The sequence below is a fragment of the Acomys russatus genome, chromosome 14, assembly GCF_903995435.1.
Source record: "Acomys russatus chromosome 14, mAcoRus1.1, whole genome shotgun sequence".
Classification (NCBI taxonomy): domain Eukaryota; kingdom Metazoa; phylum Chordata; class Mammalia; order Rodentia; family Muridae; genus Acomys; species Acomys russatus.
The window spans coordinates 56,731,537-56,744,859 of NC_067150.1; the positions used below are offsets into that span (position 1 = coordinate 56,731,537).

Below are 13,323 nucleotides of genomic sequence, written 5' to 3' on the forward strand. Positions count from 1 at the left end.
TATGCTTTCTGGGGCATAAGCAGAGTGCCAAGGCTGCAGCCTGCTGGCCACTCCCTACAAACCAGCTACTTTAGTTTCCAGTTGATCACGCCATTTTGAGTATCAGCTGTTGTATTTCTAGCATTATAATCATTTGGAATAAAAACTGAATTTCAGTGAGCAGCTCTTGTGATGACTGCTAGCCAGCGCTGTGTGACGTGGGGTAAACTGCTCGGTCACCCTGGCACACAGTTTGCCGCTGACACAGAGTTGCTGTTACCTGCTGATTGCTACTATATGCTAACGGTTTTCTTCTTATCATCTTCTCATTAATGGAAGAGAGAGTCGTGGTGGTGCATGCCTTTAATCCTAGCACTTGGGAGGCAGAGGCAAGTGGAGCTCTGAGTTTGAGGCCAGCCTGGTCTACAAAGTGAGTCTAGGACAGCTAGGGCTACACAGAGAAACCCTGTCTCAAAAAACCAAACAAAACGATAGTCTCATTGAGGCTAGGCTGGCCTTGAACTCATCATGTGCCATGACCAGCTTAGAACTCCTTATCCTCCTGCCTCCACCACTAAGTGCTAGGATTACAAGTCATCCTGAAAAATCACCTGGCTCCTTATAGAAATGTTTTTAATACTTATGGAGAAAATAGAATAAAGTGTCTCCAGCTATTGATCCAACTTAAAAAATTTCCAATCTGTGGATCGCCTGGTCTGTCCCTGTTACTTTCTACATATGTTCCTACCCTGAATGACCATGATGCCTTTTAGATGCCATATCACTTCTACATGTACTTCCGGGTGATAAAACAGGTTATTTGAGCAGCTGGGGAGATGGCTCAGTGGGTAAAAGTACATGCTATACACGTATGAGGGCCTGAGTTCAGATCCTCCAAAGTCAAGAGTGTGCACACAGGCTGTAACCTCAATACTGCCTGCACGGCACCCCCTGGCCTCTGCTCACGTACACGCAGGTATGCACACCCATGTGTATACAGGCGTGCATGTACACGTGTGTACGCATTGGGCACACAGGTTATTTGATAACACAGGTTGAAGTGTCTGTTTATGTAAAAGATCATATTCATTCCATGTTAGAAATCTAATTAACATTTTGAAAAAATTACAGTTATGGGAAGTTATCTAGAAGGAATTAACACTTGAACTATAATCATAAAAAAAAAAAAAACCCACAAAGATCTTGGGTCAGCAAGATGGTTCAGCCAGCAGAAGCCCTCATCACACAGCCTGGTGACCTGTCTTCAGTCCTGGGACCCACAGTGGAAGAAGAGAACCAATGCCTGCCAATTGTCCTGGCCTTCCACATGTGAGCCATCACATGTACACATGCCCACACTCATACACACATAAACAGATTTTTAAAACTGAGCTGGCATGGTTGCACACACCTTTAATCTTTAGCACAGCAGCAGCAGGCAGATGTCTGTGACCATAAGGCCGGGCTGGTTGATATGGTGAGTCCAGACCCATAGTGAGACCCTTCCTCAAATAAAAACCAAAGCTCTTAGCAGGCAAGATGGCTGCTTCAAAGCAACAGGTTTACAACTGTGCATGGAGGTGAGTGACTGCAGGTGTCCCTGGGGTTCATCAGGAGACAACAGCAAGAGAAACAAAGTACTAGCTACCATCTGACTGAACTCCACATACACACCCCACCACACACAAAGAGATAAAGGTGACAGTTTGATGCTGGCCCTTGCAGACCGATACAGGCAGGAGCTCTAAAATGTGCTGTGACCAGGCTTTGGAAAAGGAATTCAGTCAACTCACAAAGCCCCTCAAGGTGCAGTAGCCAGGAGCCATCTTGAGAGGGAACCTGCCATCTGAATTTAGACTGCATTGGAGGTCCGAAACATATGCATATTCCCATCTGTGGGGCCTTGTAAACACCCCACTGACCTTAGAAGCTTTAGATGGCTGTCACACACCTCACTGCCTCTGCTGACTCAGCAGAGTGATTGGCACAGGCCAAGTGAGAATGACGTGAGGTTAGGAGCTAGCAGTGTGCTGCAGAGGGTACAGGAGGGTGCTGTCCACAAGAACCAGGGGATTCTGAGACTGGGGACGTGGCTGATCACCTGTGGTTTTATGTGGGTGCCAAGACCAGGAACTCTGCAAGCCTCACTATTCTCCCAGCACACCCATGACGCCCCCTGCCAGCAGGGCAGAGCAGGAACTCAGTTTTTATCGCTCCTCCACCTACAGAGGTGTGCCGGGGCAGAGTAGACCAATGGCACTCTGGCTCTGGTTCTAACCCCAGCACCAAAGCCCACAGCCTAAGAGGGGCCAGAGAAAACCTCATTCCCTTGGCCACAGACGCCCTGCCTCCCTTCTATGCGTCCAGCACAGCTCCAGCTGTGACCCACCACTTTGATCTCTGGTGGGCACAACACATGAAGGAATTGGCAGGACAGATGTGCCAGTTCCCCCATGTCCATCTCCACAGGCGCTGAGGTCTCACCCTTTGTCTGACTACCAACTAACGAGCAATGCCAAAGAGTCGGAGCAGATTCTTGTCCCTGCCTCTCCTTGTAAAGTATCTGGCCCCAAACCAGTATCTAATTCAATGGGAAAGTGCCCTTGGCCACTGTTGGAGCGGTCACTAAGGGAACACTGAAATAACAGAGCCAATAGCATCAGTGCCTCATTGCTCTGTAGAACCCACCACTCGCACTGTAGGAACCACCACAGAGTGCACCCCACACACTCTTCCTACACCACACTTACTGGAGCTGCTCAGGTGAGCCCACTTGTTGACCTTAACAGTGGCCCTGCTCAACTTGATGCAGTGTGCACTGTGTCCAAACTCACTAATCAAAGCTAAAGAGGCCTCGGGGAGATTACATTATGATACCCAGCTGGGAATAAACTTAGCGCTGTAACAGACTGATAAACCCCAACACGCGTTTGTGAGAAAGCCACCAAGAATGCCATCCAAGGGTAATGAGATGACTCAGCGGGTTAAGGTGTCTGCAGCCAGGCCTGATAACCTGGGTTCAATTCCTGGAGTCCAGGTGGAAGAAGCGAGCCAACTGCAGCAGACCGTCCTCAGACTTCCACACATGTGCCACAGCCCACACTTGCGCACCCACACTTAAACCCAGTGAGATGGCTGAGCAAGTCCAATTCCCAGAACCCACACGGTGAAAGGAGAGAGCCCGTTCCTGTGACAGTAAATAAAAATGTAATGTCTTAAAGGGCACTGAGTATCTTTTCTGTCTCAGACTTTCTCATCCTAGCCACACTGGTTTTACAGGGGAGCTCCAGATGCTGTGCTCAGGCTCCTACAGAAACAGTGCTGCCAACATGACATCTGTCAATCAAGCCAGAGGCCACAGTGCTTCCTCCTCTGGTTAGTGGTTTGACACCTCTTGTGAGCTAGGGAGCGCTAGTAAGCCATAAAGGCGGGACTTGGCATTTTAACTGGCTCCATGCAGGCTTCATGGTTTCTCTGCCTCAGTGTCCCAGCCACACATGGAGCTGCTGTGAACAGCATCACATAAAGTGAACGTAGGGCTGCCCTGCGTTTCCTTTCCACATCCTCCCTGTGTGAGTCCACTCCCCCTAAAAACATTAACTACCTGCTCCTACACAGGGTAAAAAATGGCAATCTGCCATTTCCAGTCCTGACTGGTTTGGCCTGTAATGCTTTTTCAGGTCTTGAGACTAGCCTTCTACTGCAGTCTCAGACTCCTCCAATAAAACTACAACCACTCCCCAACCAAACTGTCAAACCTACCCCGCCTCTTCTCCTAGGAGCGGGAGTGGGAGTGAGGCTCGGAGTGAAGCCGCTGCTAAGACAAAACTTGGTGCTAAGGTGTGAAAGGAAAGGACAGAGGAGATGCTGGACTCTGAAGCAGGCCCCGCCTACCAGACAGACCGCTTTGGGGACTGAAATAGCTGGGTCTTCTGCCACCTGCCTTGCTCAGCTCCTGATGGTCCTGGGTGAAGGCAGCTCTCCGTAGTAGAGGCAGATTCTAAATGGGTTGACAGTGGGAGGCTGTGCCCACTGCACCACACCACCAACCAGAAGGCCTTCCTTGAAGAAGAGGGGTCTAAACAGCACATTTCTGCACCTACCACATCCCCAGGCCAGCAGAGCTCTGCTGACTAGCCTCCAGGGCACAGCTTTTCCTGCCCAGACCACTGCGGTGGCCCCTCACTGGCTCCCAGCCCTACCCTCTTCCTGCCTCATGTCATCCACCCGCTAATCTGATCTTGTCACTTGCTGGAGAAGCCAGCTGGAACTATGGAAATGGAAAATAATATTGTGGAAATAAAACCAGTTTCTGAAATTCTAAAATAGAGCTTTTGGGATGGATAGATGGTTCAGCTGTTAGGAGGACCAGGGTTCAATTCCCAGAATCCAAAGGACAGTACGTAACCTTAACTCCATCCCAGAGGATCCAGTGCCCTCTTCTGGCATTTGTGGGCATACATACAAGGAAAACAGGCATACAGCCAGGCAAAACACCCATACACATAAAAGTTCAAAACTAAAATTTTAAGCATGACTTTTACTGTTTACTGAAAATTTTCAGAGGAAAATAAATTAAAATTCAACTCAGTCATAGCTAGTCCTTCCTTCACCCCAGGTCAACAGGTTATATGAATGTACTCAACATATGATGTGACCCCCCAGGACTGTTCCCACCATCCATAAGACCCGCAGGAGAAAGATATCCAACTGTGGCGAGGCTACACAGAGAAACCCTGTCTCGAAAAACCAAAAAAAAAAAAAAAAAAGGATATCCAACTGAATATAAATATATAGATTAAATAGATTGCATTTTGTGCTTGTATATATTTTGAAAATACACTGTTTTTATATTGATTTGTGTTATAATGTATATACATTTTAAGTACATATATTAGCTATTTTCCCCTCCGAAGCAGATAGAACCCAGGGCCTCTACACCTGCTAGGGAAACACTTTACCACTGAGGTACAAACCCAGCCAGGAAAAGATTTAAATACATGTTGCTAGCCAGGTGTGGTGGCGCACATCTTTAATCCCAGCACTTGGGAGGCAGAGGCAGGCGGATCGCTGTGAGTTTGAGGCCAGCCTGGTCTACAAAGTAAGGCTAGGACAGCCAGGGCTACACAAAGAAACCTACACAAAGAAAGCAAAAACATGTTGCTTTTTTTTGTTGTTGTTGAGACAGGGTTTCTCTATATAGCCCTGGCTATCCTGGAATTCACTCTGTAGACCAGGCTGGTCTCGAACTCAGAGATCCACCTGCCTCTGCCTCTCGAATGCCAGGACTAAAGATGTGTGCCACCACTGCCCGGCCAAAATCATGTTTTTAAAGCAAGAAAAGCTGCCAGGTGGTAGTGGTGGTACACATCTTTAATTCTAGCACTCGGGAGGCAGAGGCCAGCCTGGTCTACACAGTGAGTTCCAGGACAGCCAGGGCTACATAGAGAAACGCTGTCTCATAGAAAAAACAAAAACAAAAAAGAAAAAGGAAAAGGAAAGCCACAGTTAGCAAGGAAACCTGCATTCCGAAGCAGAGTAGCATTTGTCTCCCAGGAGGGCCAGAAAGGCCAGAAAAGGGCAATTTCTCTCAAAATCTTACAATCTGTGTTTTGAGGTCATAGGCACAAAACCCAAGGGCCTCACCTAACACAGGCTTAAACCTGGTGGAACCAAAACCTGACACAAAGGGACAGGGACATGAGGTGTTAACTGCAAGCAGAGGTGGCTGCAGAATTATCCACAAGTTCCACCTGGGCAGAGCCACTGTTTTCCCCTATCCAGCCAGTCAGCTTCCTAACTCCTCTCGCCTCAGGCCACTTAATACCTTTCTTGCAGATGAGAGGTCATTCTAGCTTGCCTCCCAGCTCCTTGACAGTTGACAAGCAACCAAGCTCTTTTTTGGAAAAACTAAGTCTGGATTTCAGCTTCCATGTGTCTTGCATAGCAGGCCCAGGAACAGCAGTCCACTTCCGGGGCTGAGGCAGGTGGTTCAGTCTGTGAAGCACTTCCTGAGGACACCTGAGGCAGTGAGGCAGCCGGCCCTCTCAGGCGTCCATCCTCCATCCCATTTGGGTATCAACTTTTAAGTGTGTTTTGTGTGACATTGGAGATTGAGCCCTGGGTCTTGTGTGCCGAGGGCAAATGTTCTGCCAGCAAAGTACCTCCCAAGCCCTTGGGATATTTTGTTTTGTTATTGTTGTTGTTGTTTTTTCAAGACAGGGTTTCTCTGCCTATGTAGCCTTGGCTGTCCTGGACTCACTTTGTAGACCAGGTTGGCCTGGAACTCACAGCAATCCTCCTGCCTCTGCCTCCCGAGTGCTGGGATTAAAGGCGTGCGCTAACATGCCTGGCTGACCTTGGGATGTTTTGAGTCAGGGTCTTACTATATATTCTAAATTGGCCTGGAACCCCTGATCCTCCTGCCTCCTCTGCCTCTCAAGTGCTGGGATTAAAGGTGTGCATCGCTATGTCCTGCCAAATTTTCAGTTGTGGATTGAAATGGTTTCCCAGCATTCCCTCAGCTGAACCTCATACCTTTCCTCCTCTCCTTCTAGCTCCTGTGTTCCAGGCACGCCGATTTCCAGGTGAGCCTGTTTCCCTACACCCATGGCCTTGCCCAGACCTCATGCAGCCTTAGCTCCGTCTGTCCCTCTCCCCAGCCCCCACTCATGACTTCCTCTATCTCACCTTCCCTGAGGCAGAAGAAATCTGGTCTTTCTTTGTTTCCACCTATTACAGGACAGACACAGAATTTAAGGACGCTTATCTCAAAAAATAATAATAAATACAAAACTCATGTACTAAAATCCATCCAGATCTGTCATCTCACACCTATGTGGTATGAAATACCTTTTCCAAATAAAATCGGTGAGTTGACATGAGATGGGTCTGGCCTAGCCTGGCAACAGAAACTCCTAGACTTCAGTGAGCCTCTACCCCAGCCCCCACAGTAGCTAGGACCACAGTTGTACTTAACCAAATGCAGTTTCTGACACAGGGTCTCACTATGTTGCCCCGGTTGAACTTGAACTCCTGTTCTACTGGTCACCTTTACTGTCACTGTGACAAAGCACATTAAGACAGTTTCCGCCCGTACCTTTTGCTCCAGTTGCTTCTGGCCTGCGACGGGGCAGTGTTGCGCAGGAGTGTGGAAGAGAGCTGTTTACCTCAAGGCTGACGTCAGCCCTTGAGTTCTTACAGCAGCCACAGCTGTGTCCCATGCAGGCACGCCCACACAGCTACAAACTGCAGCACCTGGGCTCAGGCAAGCCTCTGGCCTCAGCTTCCCAAGCAGCTGGGACCACAGGTGTGTGGCACCATTCCTGTCCCAACAGCCTGGTGTTAAAGCCTCCTTTTCTTTTCATTAACTTTGGCTTTTTTTTTTTTAAGATTTGTGGTATTATTAATTATGTGTCTGTGTGCAGATATGTGTGCAGGAGTGCAAGTCCTCTCAGAGACCAGAGACTTTGGACTCCCCCAGAGCTGTAGTTACAGGCAGATGTGAGCTACCTGACTTAGGTGCTGGGGACTGAACTCTGGTCCCCTGGAAAAGCAGCAAGCATTCTTTTTTTTTTTTTTTTTTTTAAGACAGGGTTTCTCTGTGTAGCCTTGGCTGTCCCTGGACTCACTTTGTAAACCAGGCTGGCCTTGAACTCACAGTGATCTACCTGCCTCTGCCTCCCGAGTGCTGGGATTACAGGTGTGTGCCATCACACCCAGCTGGCTCCACTGATTCTTAAGCCAGAAGAGATGGTTCCTTTTTGGCACCAACCATCTAGGGAAGCCCAGTGAATCCTTAGAGGGCTTACAGCTCCTTTGTGAAACTGGTAGGACAGAAATTAGATTGCATTTTAACAGGTACGTATGTGTCGGCCAGGTATGATGGTGCAGACACAGCTGAGATCCCAGCACTTGGGAAGCAGAGGCACAAGGGTTCGCCCCAAGTTTGAAGCCAGCCTGGTTTATTTAGCAAATTCAAGGCAAACCAAAGCTATGAAATGAGACCTTGTCTCAAAATAGTCTATATGCAGCCAGGCATGGTGGCGCACGCCTTTAATCCCAGCACTGGGGAGGCAGAGGCAGGAGGATGGATCACAGTGAGTTCGAGACCAGCTTAGTCTACAAAGTGAGTCCAGGACAGCCAAGGCTACACAGAGAAACCCTGTCTCAAAAAACCAACCAAACAAAAAGTCTATATTGCATACTCCTATATATAACATGATACAGAAATAAATCTATGAGAAACAAAGGGAGAGAGGGAAGGATAAAAGGAAAGAGGGATTAAACTAAAAGATAGGAGGGAGGAAAGGAAAGAAAGCGATTGCTAGACCAGGGGGGAAAGGAAAGGACCACTGTGTGTCCAGCCACACATGGCAGCTGAAGTCCCTTCCAGTTCCACCAGCGTTGGCACTGTCTCTAGCCCAGTGGAGAACTGTGGTGCTTTTCTGAGATATGGGCTCCTGTGACATCAGTCACTATGGTGGCCACTAAGTTGTCCCACAGCATCTGAATTCTGGTAGACAACCAAGCTTGCCCTACAGACACAGCTGAGCATACGCACACACCCCGCCCCCTGCCAAGCTTGCCTGACACCTCAGGGTGAAGTGCCCCGGAAGCATGTCATCTGCTTGCTTAAAGTTCCGAATATTTGGGGTGGAAATAAAATTTAATGGGAGAGTGTTTGCCTGCTGTGAGCCCCAGGACTATCAAAAAGAAAACAAAAACAAAACACCACCATTCACTATTGTTTTTCAACAGTTAAAACTGGGTAAAATCAGTCAGGTGGTGGCGCACACCTTCAATCCCAGCACTCAGGAGACAGAGGCAAGTGAGTTTCTGTGAGTTTGAAGGCAGCCTAGTCTACAGAGCTAGGATAGCCAACACTACACAGAGAAACCCTGTCTCCAAAAATCAAACCAAACCAAACCATCACCACCAAAAATTGAAAAAAAAAAAAAAAAACTTGGATAGAATTGAAAATGTTATTCCTGGCTTTACCTGCTATACAATGCTCAGTAGCCACAGTGGCCAGCAGGTCCCTCCTGGATGGGCAGCTAGGGTCATCCCTGTCCATGAAGCATGTTCTCCCGGGCATGCTGCCCCAGAGCCTTCTCATGGGACTGCTTGAGATGAGATGAGGCTGAGAGACGGTGCAGCAGTTACAGATACTTTGCTGCTACTGCAGAGGACCTGGATTCAGTTCCCAAAACCCACACTGTGGCTTAGGACCTCTGTAACTCCAGTTTGTGGAGCCTCTTCTGACTTCCTGGGGCACCAGGCACATATGTGGTGTGGATACACACAAGTATGCAAAACATACACATAAAATTTAAAAAAAATCTAAAAAGAAAAACTTTTAAGAGAGGGAAGAGGGGGATCCAGCAAGATGGCTCAGTGGGTGAAAGTGTTTGCCATTAAGTCTGATGACCTGACTCCACTCCGAGGACCCACAAGGTTGAGGGAGAAAATTGCCTCAGGTGGGCTGCCTTCTGACCTTCACAGGTGTGACACACACACAATAAACAATGTTATGGTGGGGGCAGGTTTGGTGATATTTGCCTTGTAATGCTAGTATTTGGGAGGCTGAGGTGGGATGGGCTCAAGTTTGAGGCCAGCTTGGGTTTCCCAGAGAGACCCCATCTAAAACAAAAACAAAGGCTAGAGGTTTTGGCTCAGTGGAATAGCATTTATTTAGCATATGTGAGACCTGGGTTAGTCCTCAGCACCAAGGAAACACAGTAGAATGACAGCTTAAATGTCTAAGTGTAACCTGTTATCCTGGGCCAGATATTAATCCAGGAGGTGACAAAACATTGACAAATTTTGAATATGGTCTGAGATTATGAATAGTTTGTAAACACTGCTACTTTCCTGATTTTTAAAAAATGATTTTATGTGTAAGAGTGTTTGCCTGAGCACACACACCTGAACATGGATGTGTGTGCGTGCGTGCATATGTGCGCGCACGCGCGCGCACACACACACACACACACACACTATACAGGCAGTGACACTGGAGGCCAGAAGAGGGTATCAGATCACCCGGAGTCTGGGTGCTGGGAACTGATCCCAGGGTCCTCTGTAAAAACAAGTACTCTGAACCACTGAGCCATTTCTCCAATCTCTTAACTTCCTGATTTCAAACATCCACACGGTAGTTATGTAAGAGTTAAAGTTTAGAGACGTTGCATGCAAAACACTTGAACACTCTCCACATTATTTTGTGACTTTTATAAGTCTGAAAGGTTTTCAAGATACAAAAGATTGAAAACCCTTTAAAAAACCACAAACAAACAAACGAACAAAAAACCATGTATCCAGTTACTCGAGCCAAGGGAGGAACAGGACAGTGAGTGCCTCCTGGGCTGTCAACATCTACAAATGGATTTATACGGAAATTGGCAGCTGCAGAACCAGCACAGTGGCTTCTGTCTGTGGCCTCAGAGAGGAATGAGTTGTCTGTACCCACTGAGCACCTGTGTGCCTGTGAGCCGAGTCCTTGGTCAGAAACAGTGCCATCCCTGCGGACGAGGCAGTCTGTGGTCCATGAACTGGATCGTCCAGTGCGAGTGAACAAAGCTCTCCCGACCAGCTAGGCTTGGAGAACTGCTGGTTTGACACCACCTGGCTTGTGGTAAAACCTGGGCATAGCCAGGCGGTGGTATAACCTGGGCCAGCTTCTCCTCCTTCCTGGACCTCAGTGTCCCCCTTGCACCTGGCTGGGGGCCAGGGGGAACGCAGGGTGCTTCATAATGTTCTAGGATAATGCAAGTAAACGTGAAGAGAGAGGCCTGGGGAGGCAGCTCAGCCGGCACAACACTTGCCATGCACCATGAGGTCCTGAGTGGGACCCTCAGAACCCACATAAAAACCAGGGCATAGCCAGGCGGTGGTGGTGTGTGCCTTTAATCCCGGCACTCGGGAGGCAGAGGCAGGCAGATCTCTGAGAATTCAAGGCCAGCCTGGTCCAAAAGTAAGCCCAGGACAGGAAGGCTACACACAGAGAAACCCTGTCTTGAAAAGCCACACACATACACACACACACACACACACACAAATAATAATAAATAAATAAATTTTTAAAAAACAGGGCATGATGCCATAGGGTTGTAAGCCCAGGACTGGACTCACTGGCTAGCCAGTCTAGTTAGGCCAATGAGAAGCCCTGTCTCAAAAACACACAGTGTTCCAGAACTGCTAGGAATAGAGAGAGAGACTTGTTCAAAACAAAACAAAACAAAACATGATCTGGTCAGTGCCTGAGGAGGAATACTCTGCCAAAAGTCCTCTGGCCTCCACATGCCTGCGGTGCATGTACACACATATGCACCCTCACAAACACAACAAAGTAAGCTGAGAGTTGCAAAGGGTCACACTCCGGGCACAGGATAACCCAGAAAACCTAGACTAGTCCCATGGTCCATCCTCTGAAAAGTACTAGTGTTTCCTTCTAGGCTGTACGGTTCAGTAGGTGCAGCTGGGTGTGCGTGCAGGAACTGCTCTGAAGGGCCTTGCGGACATCCTCTTCTGTGCAGGCTGTCTCGAAGTGTTCCCACTGGTCACATGGCTATGCACCTCCTGGGGGCTAAGGGCTCGCCATTTGCCATCTTTCTGGTGCTTTCTGTAGAACACAAGACTCCTGTTACCCAGAGCTGCATAGCCCTTCCTCACGGGGTTGGTTTGTGTCCTAATCTCCTGTGAGTCTTTGTGCTAAAAGACAGACACTGGTTGCCGGTTGTGGTGGCGCACACCTTTAATCCCAGCACTTTTGAGGCAGAAGCAGGCAGATGTCTGTGAGTTCGAGGCCAGCCTGGTCTACAAAGCAAGTCCAGAACAGCCAGGGCTACAAAGAGAAACCTTGTCTCTAAAATAATAAATAAATAAATAAGAGTGGGGGCGGGGAGGAGAAGACAGACACCTCTTCTGGTCCCAGGTGCTGCGGGAGCCGCGGGTTACCATGCAGGCATGGCCAAGTCCAAGAACCACACCACACACAATCAGTCCCGCAAATGGCACAGAAATGGCATCAAGAAGCCCCGGTCACAAAGATACGAATCTCTTAAGGGGGTTGTCCCCAAGTTCCTGAGGAACATGTGCTTTGCCAAGAAACACAACAAGAAAGGCCTGAAGAAGATGCAGACAAACAACGCAAAGGCAGTGAGTGCCTGTGCAGAGGCCATCAAGGCCCTTGTGAAGCCTGAGGCCGTTAAGCCCAAGATGCCAAAGGGCCCCAGCCGCAAATTCAGCCGGCTCGCTTTCATCGCTCATCCCAAACTTGGGAAGCAGATTCGAAACTACTTGGCCAAAGGTCATAGGTTCTGCCGACCAAAGCCCAAGGTTCAAAGCAAGGCTCAGGCTTCAGCCCCAGCTCAGGCTGCTAGAGGTGCCCAGGCCCCTATGAAGGCCCCATAGAAAGGCTTCTGCCGGCTGGGCATTGTGGCACACACCTTTAATCCCAACACTTGGGAGGCAGAGGCAGTTGGATCGATGTGAGTTCGAGGCCAGCCTGGTCTACAAAGCGAGTCCAGGACAGCCAAGGCTAACACAGAGAGACCCTGTCTCAAAAAAAAAAAAAAAAAAAAAAAAAAGAAAGAAAGAAAGAAAAGGCTTCTGCCAATGTGAAGACAGATGGACTGCTGTGACACATCTACCTACACACTATTCCCAAATGACCAGTGTGTCCTATGCTGTTTTTACAAATAAACCCGAGGCAAGATCTGTGTGTATCTGTGTGTGTGTGTGTGTGTGTGTGTGTGTGAGAGAGAGAGAGAGAGAGAGAGAGAGAGAGAGAGAGAGAGAGAGAGAGAGAGAGAGACTTTTGTTCTTCAGAATGTTTGAGAGGGTTGGAGAGATAGATGGCTTGGTGGTTAAGACCACTTGCTGGCCAGGTGTGGTGGTGCAGGCCTGTAAACCCAGCACTCAGGGAAGCAGAAGCAAGTGGATCTCTGTGAGGCCAACAAAAATGAGTCCAGGAGAGCCAGGGCCACACAAAGAAACCCTGTCTTAAAAAACCAAAAAGAAAAAAATTTAAGTTTGTAAAAATTACTTGCATTATTTTGGCCTCAGGTACTTACATAAGTAATAAAATCAGATGTTGACAGTTTTGTTTGTTATTGTTGTTTTGGGGCCTTTTGCTTTTTTGAGACAGGGCCTTATTATGTAATCTTGGCTGGATTGGAACTTGTTGTGCAGACCAACCTGGCCTCAAACTCACAGAAATTCACCTGCCTCTGCCTCTCAGTGCTGGGATTAAAGGTGTGTTACCACATTGGGCCCCTCAAATATTTTTGTTGTTTCTATTTCTGTTTCTAGTTTTTTCCCCACTAATTTCCCCAAAATATT

The 13,323-nt window shown here is 48.2% G+C and overlaps 1 protein-coding gene across 1 annotated transcript; it reads left to right on the plus strand.

Annotated features, from left to right (window-relative positions):
• The first annotated feature begins 11,946 nt into the window (after positions 1–11,946).
• LOC127198636 (60S ribosomal protein L29-like) lies at positions 11,947–12,393 on the plus strand. Its single transcript, XM_051156678.1, has one exon. The coding sequence runs from the start codon at positions 11,947–11,949 to the stop codon at positions 12,391–12,393; it is 447 nt and encodes a 148-aa protein (XP_051012635.1).
• The last annotated feature ends 930 nt before the right edge of the window (positions 12,394–13,323 follow it).

Coding starts and splice junctions, on each gene's coding strand:
- LOC127198636 (XM_051156678.1), top strand. CDS start 11,947: ATGGCCAAGTCCAAGAACCACACCACACACAATCAGTCCCGCAAATGG.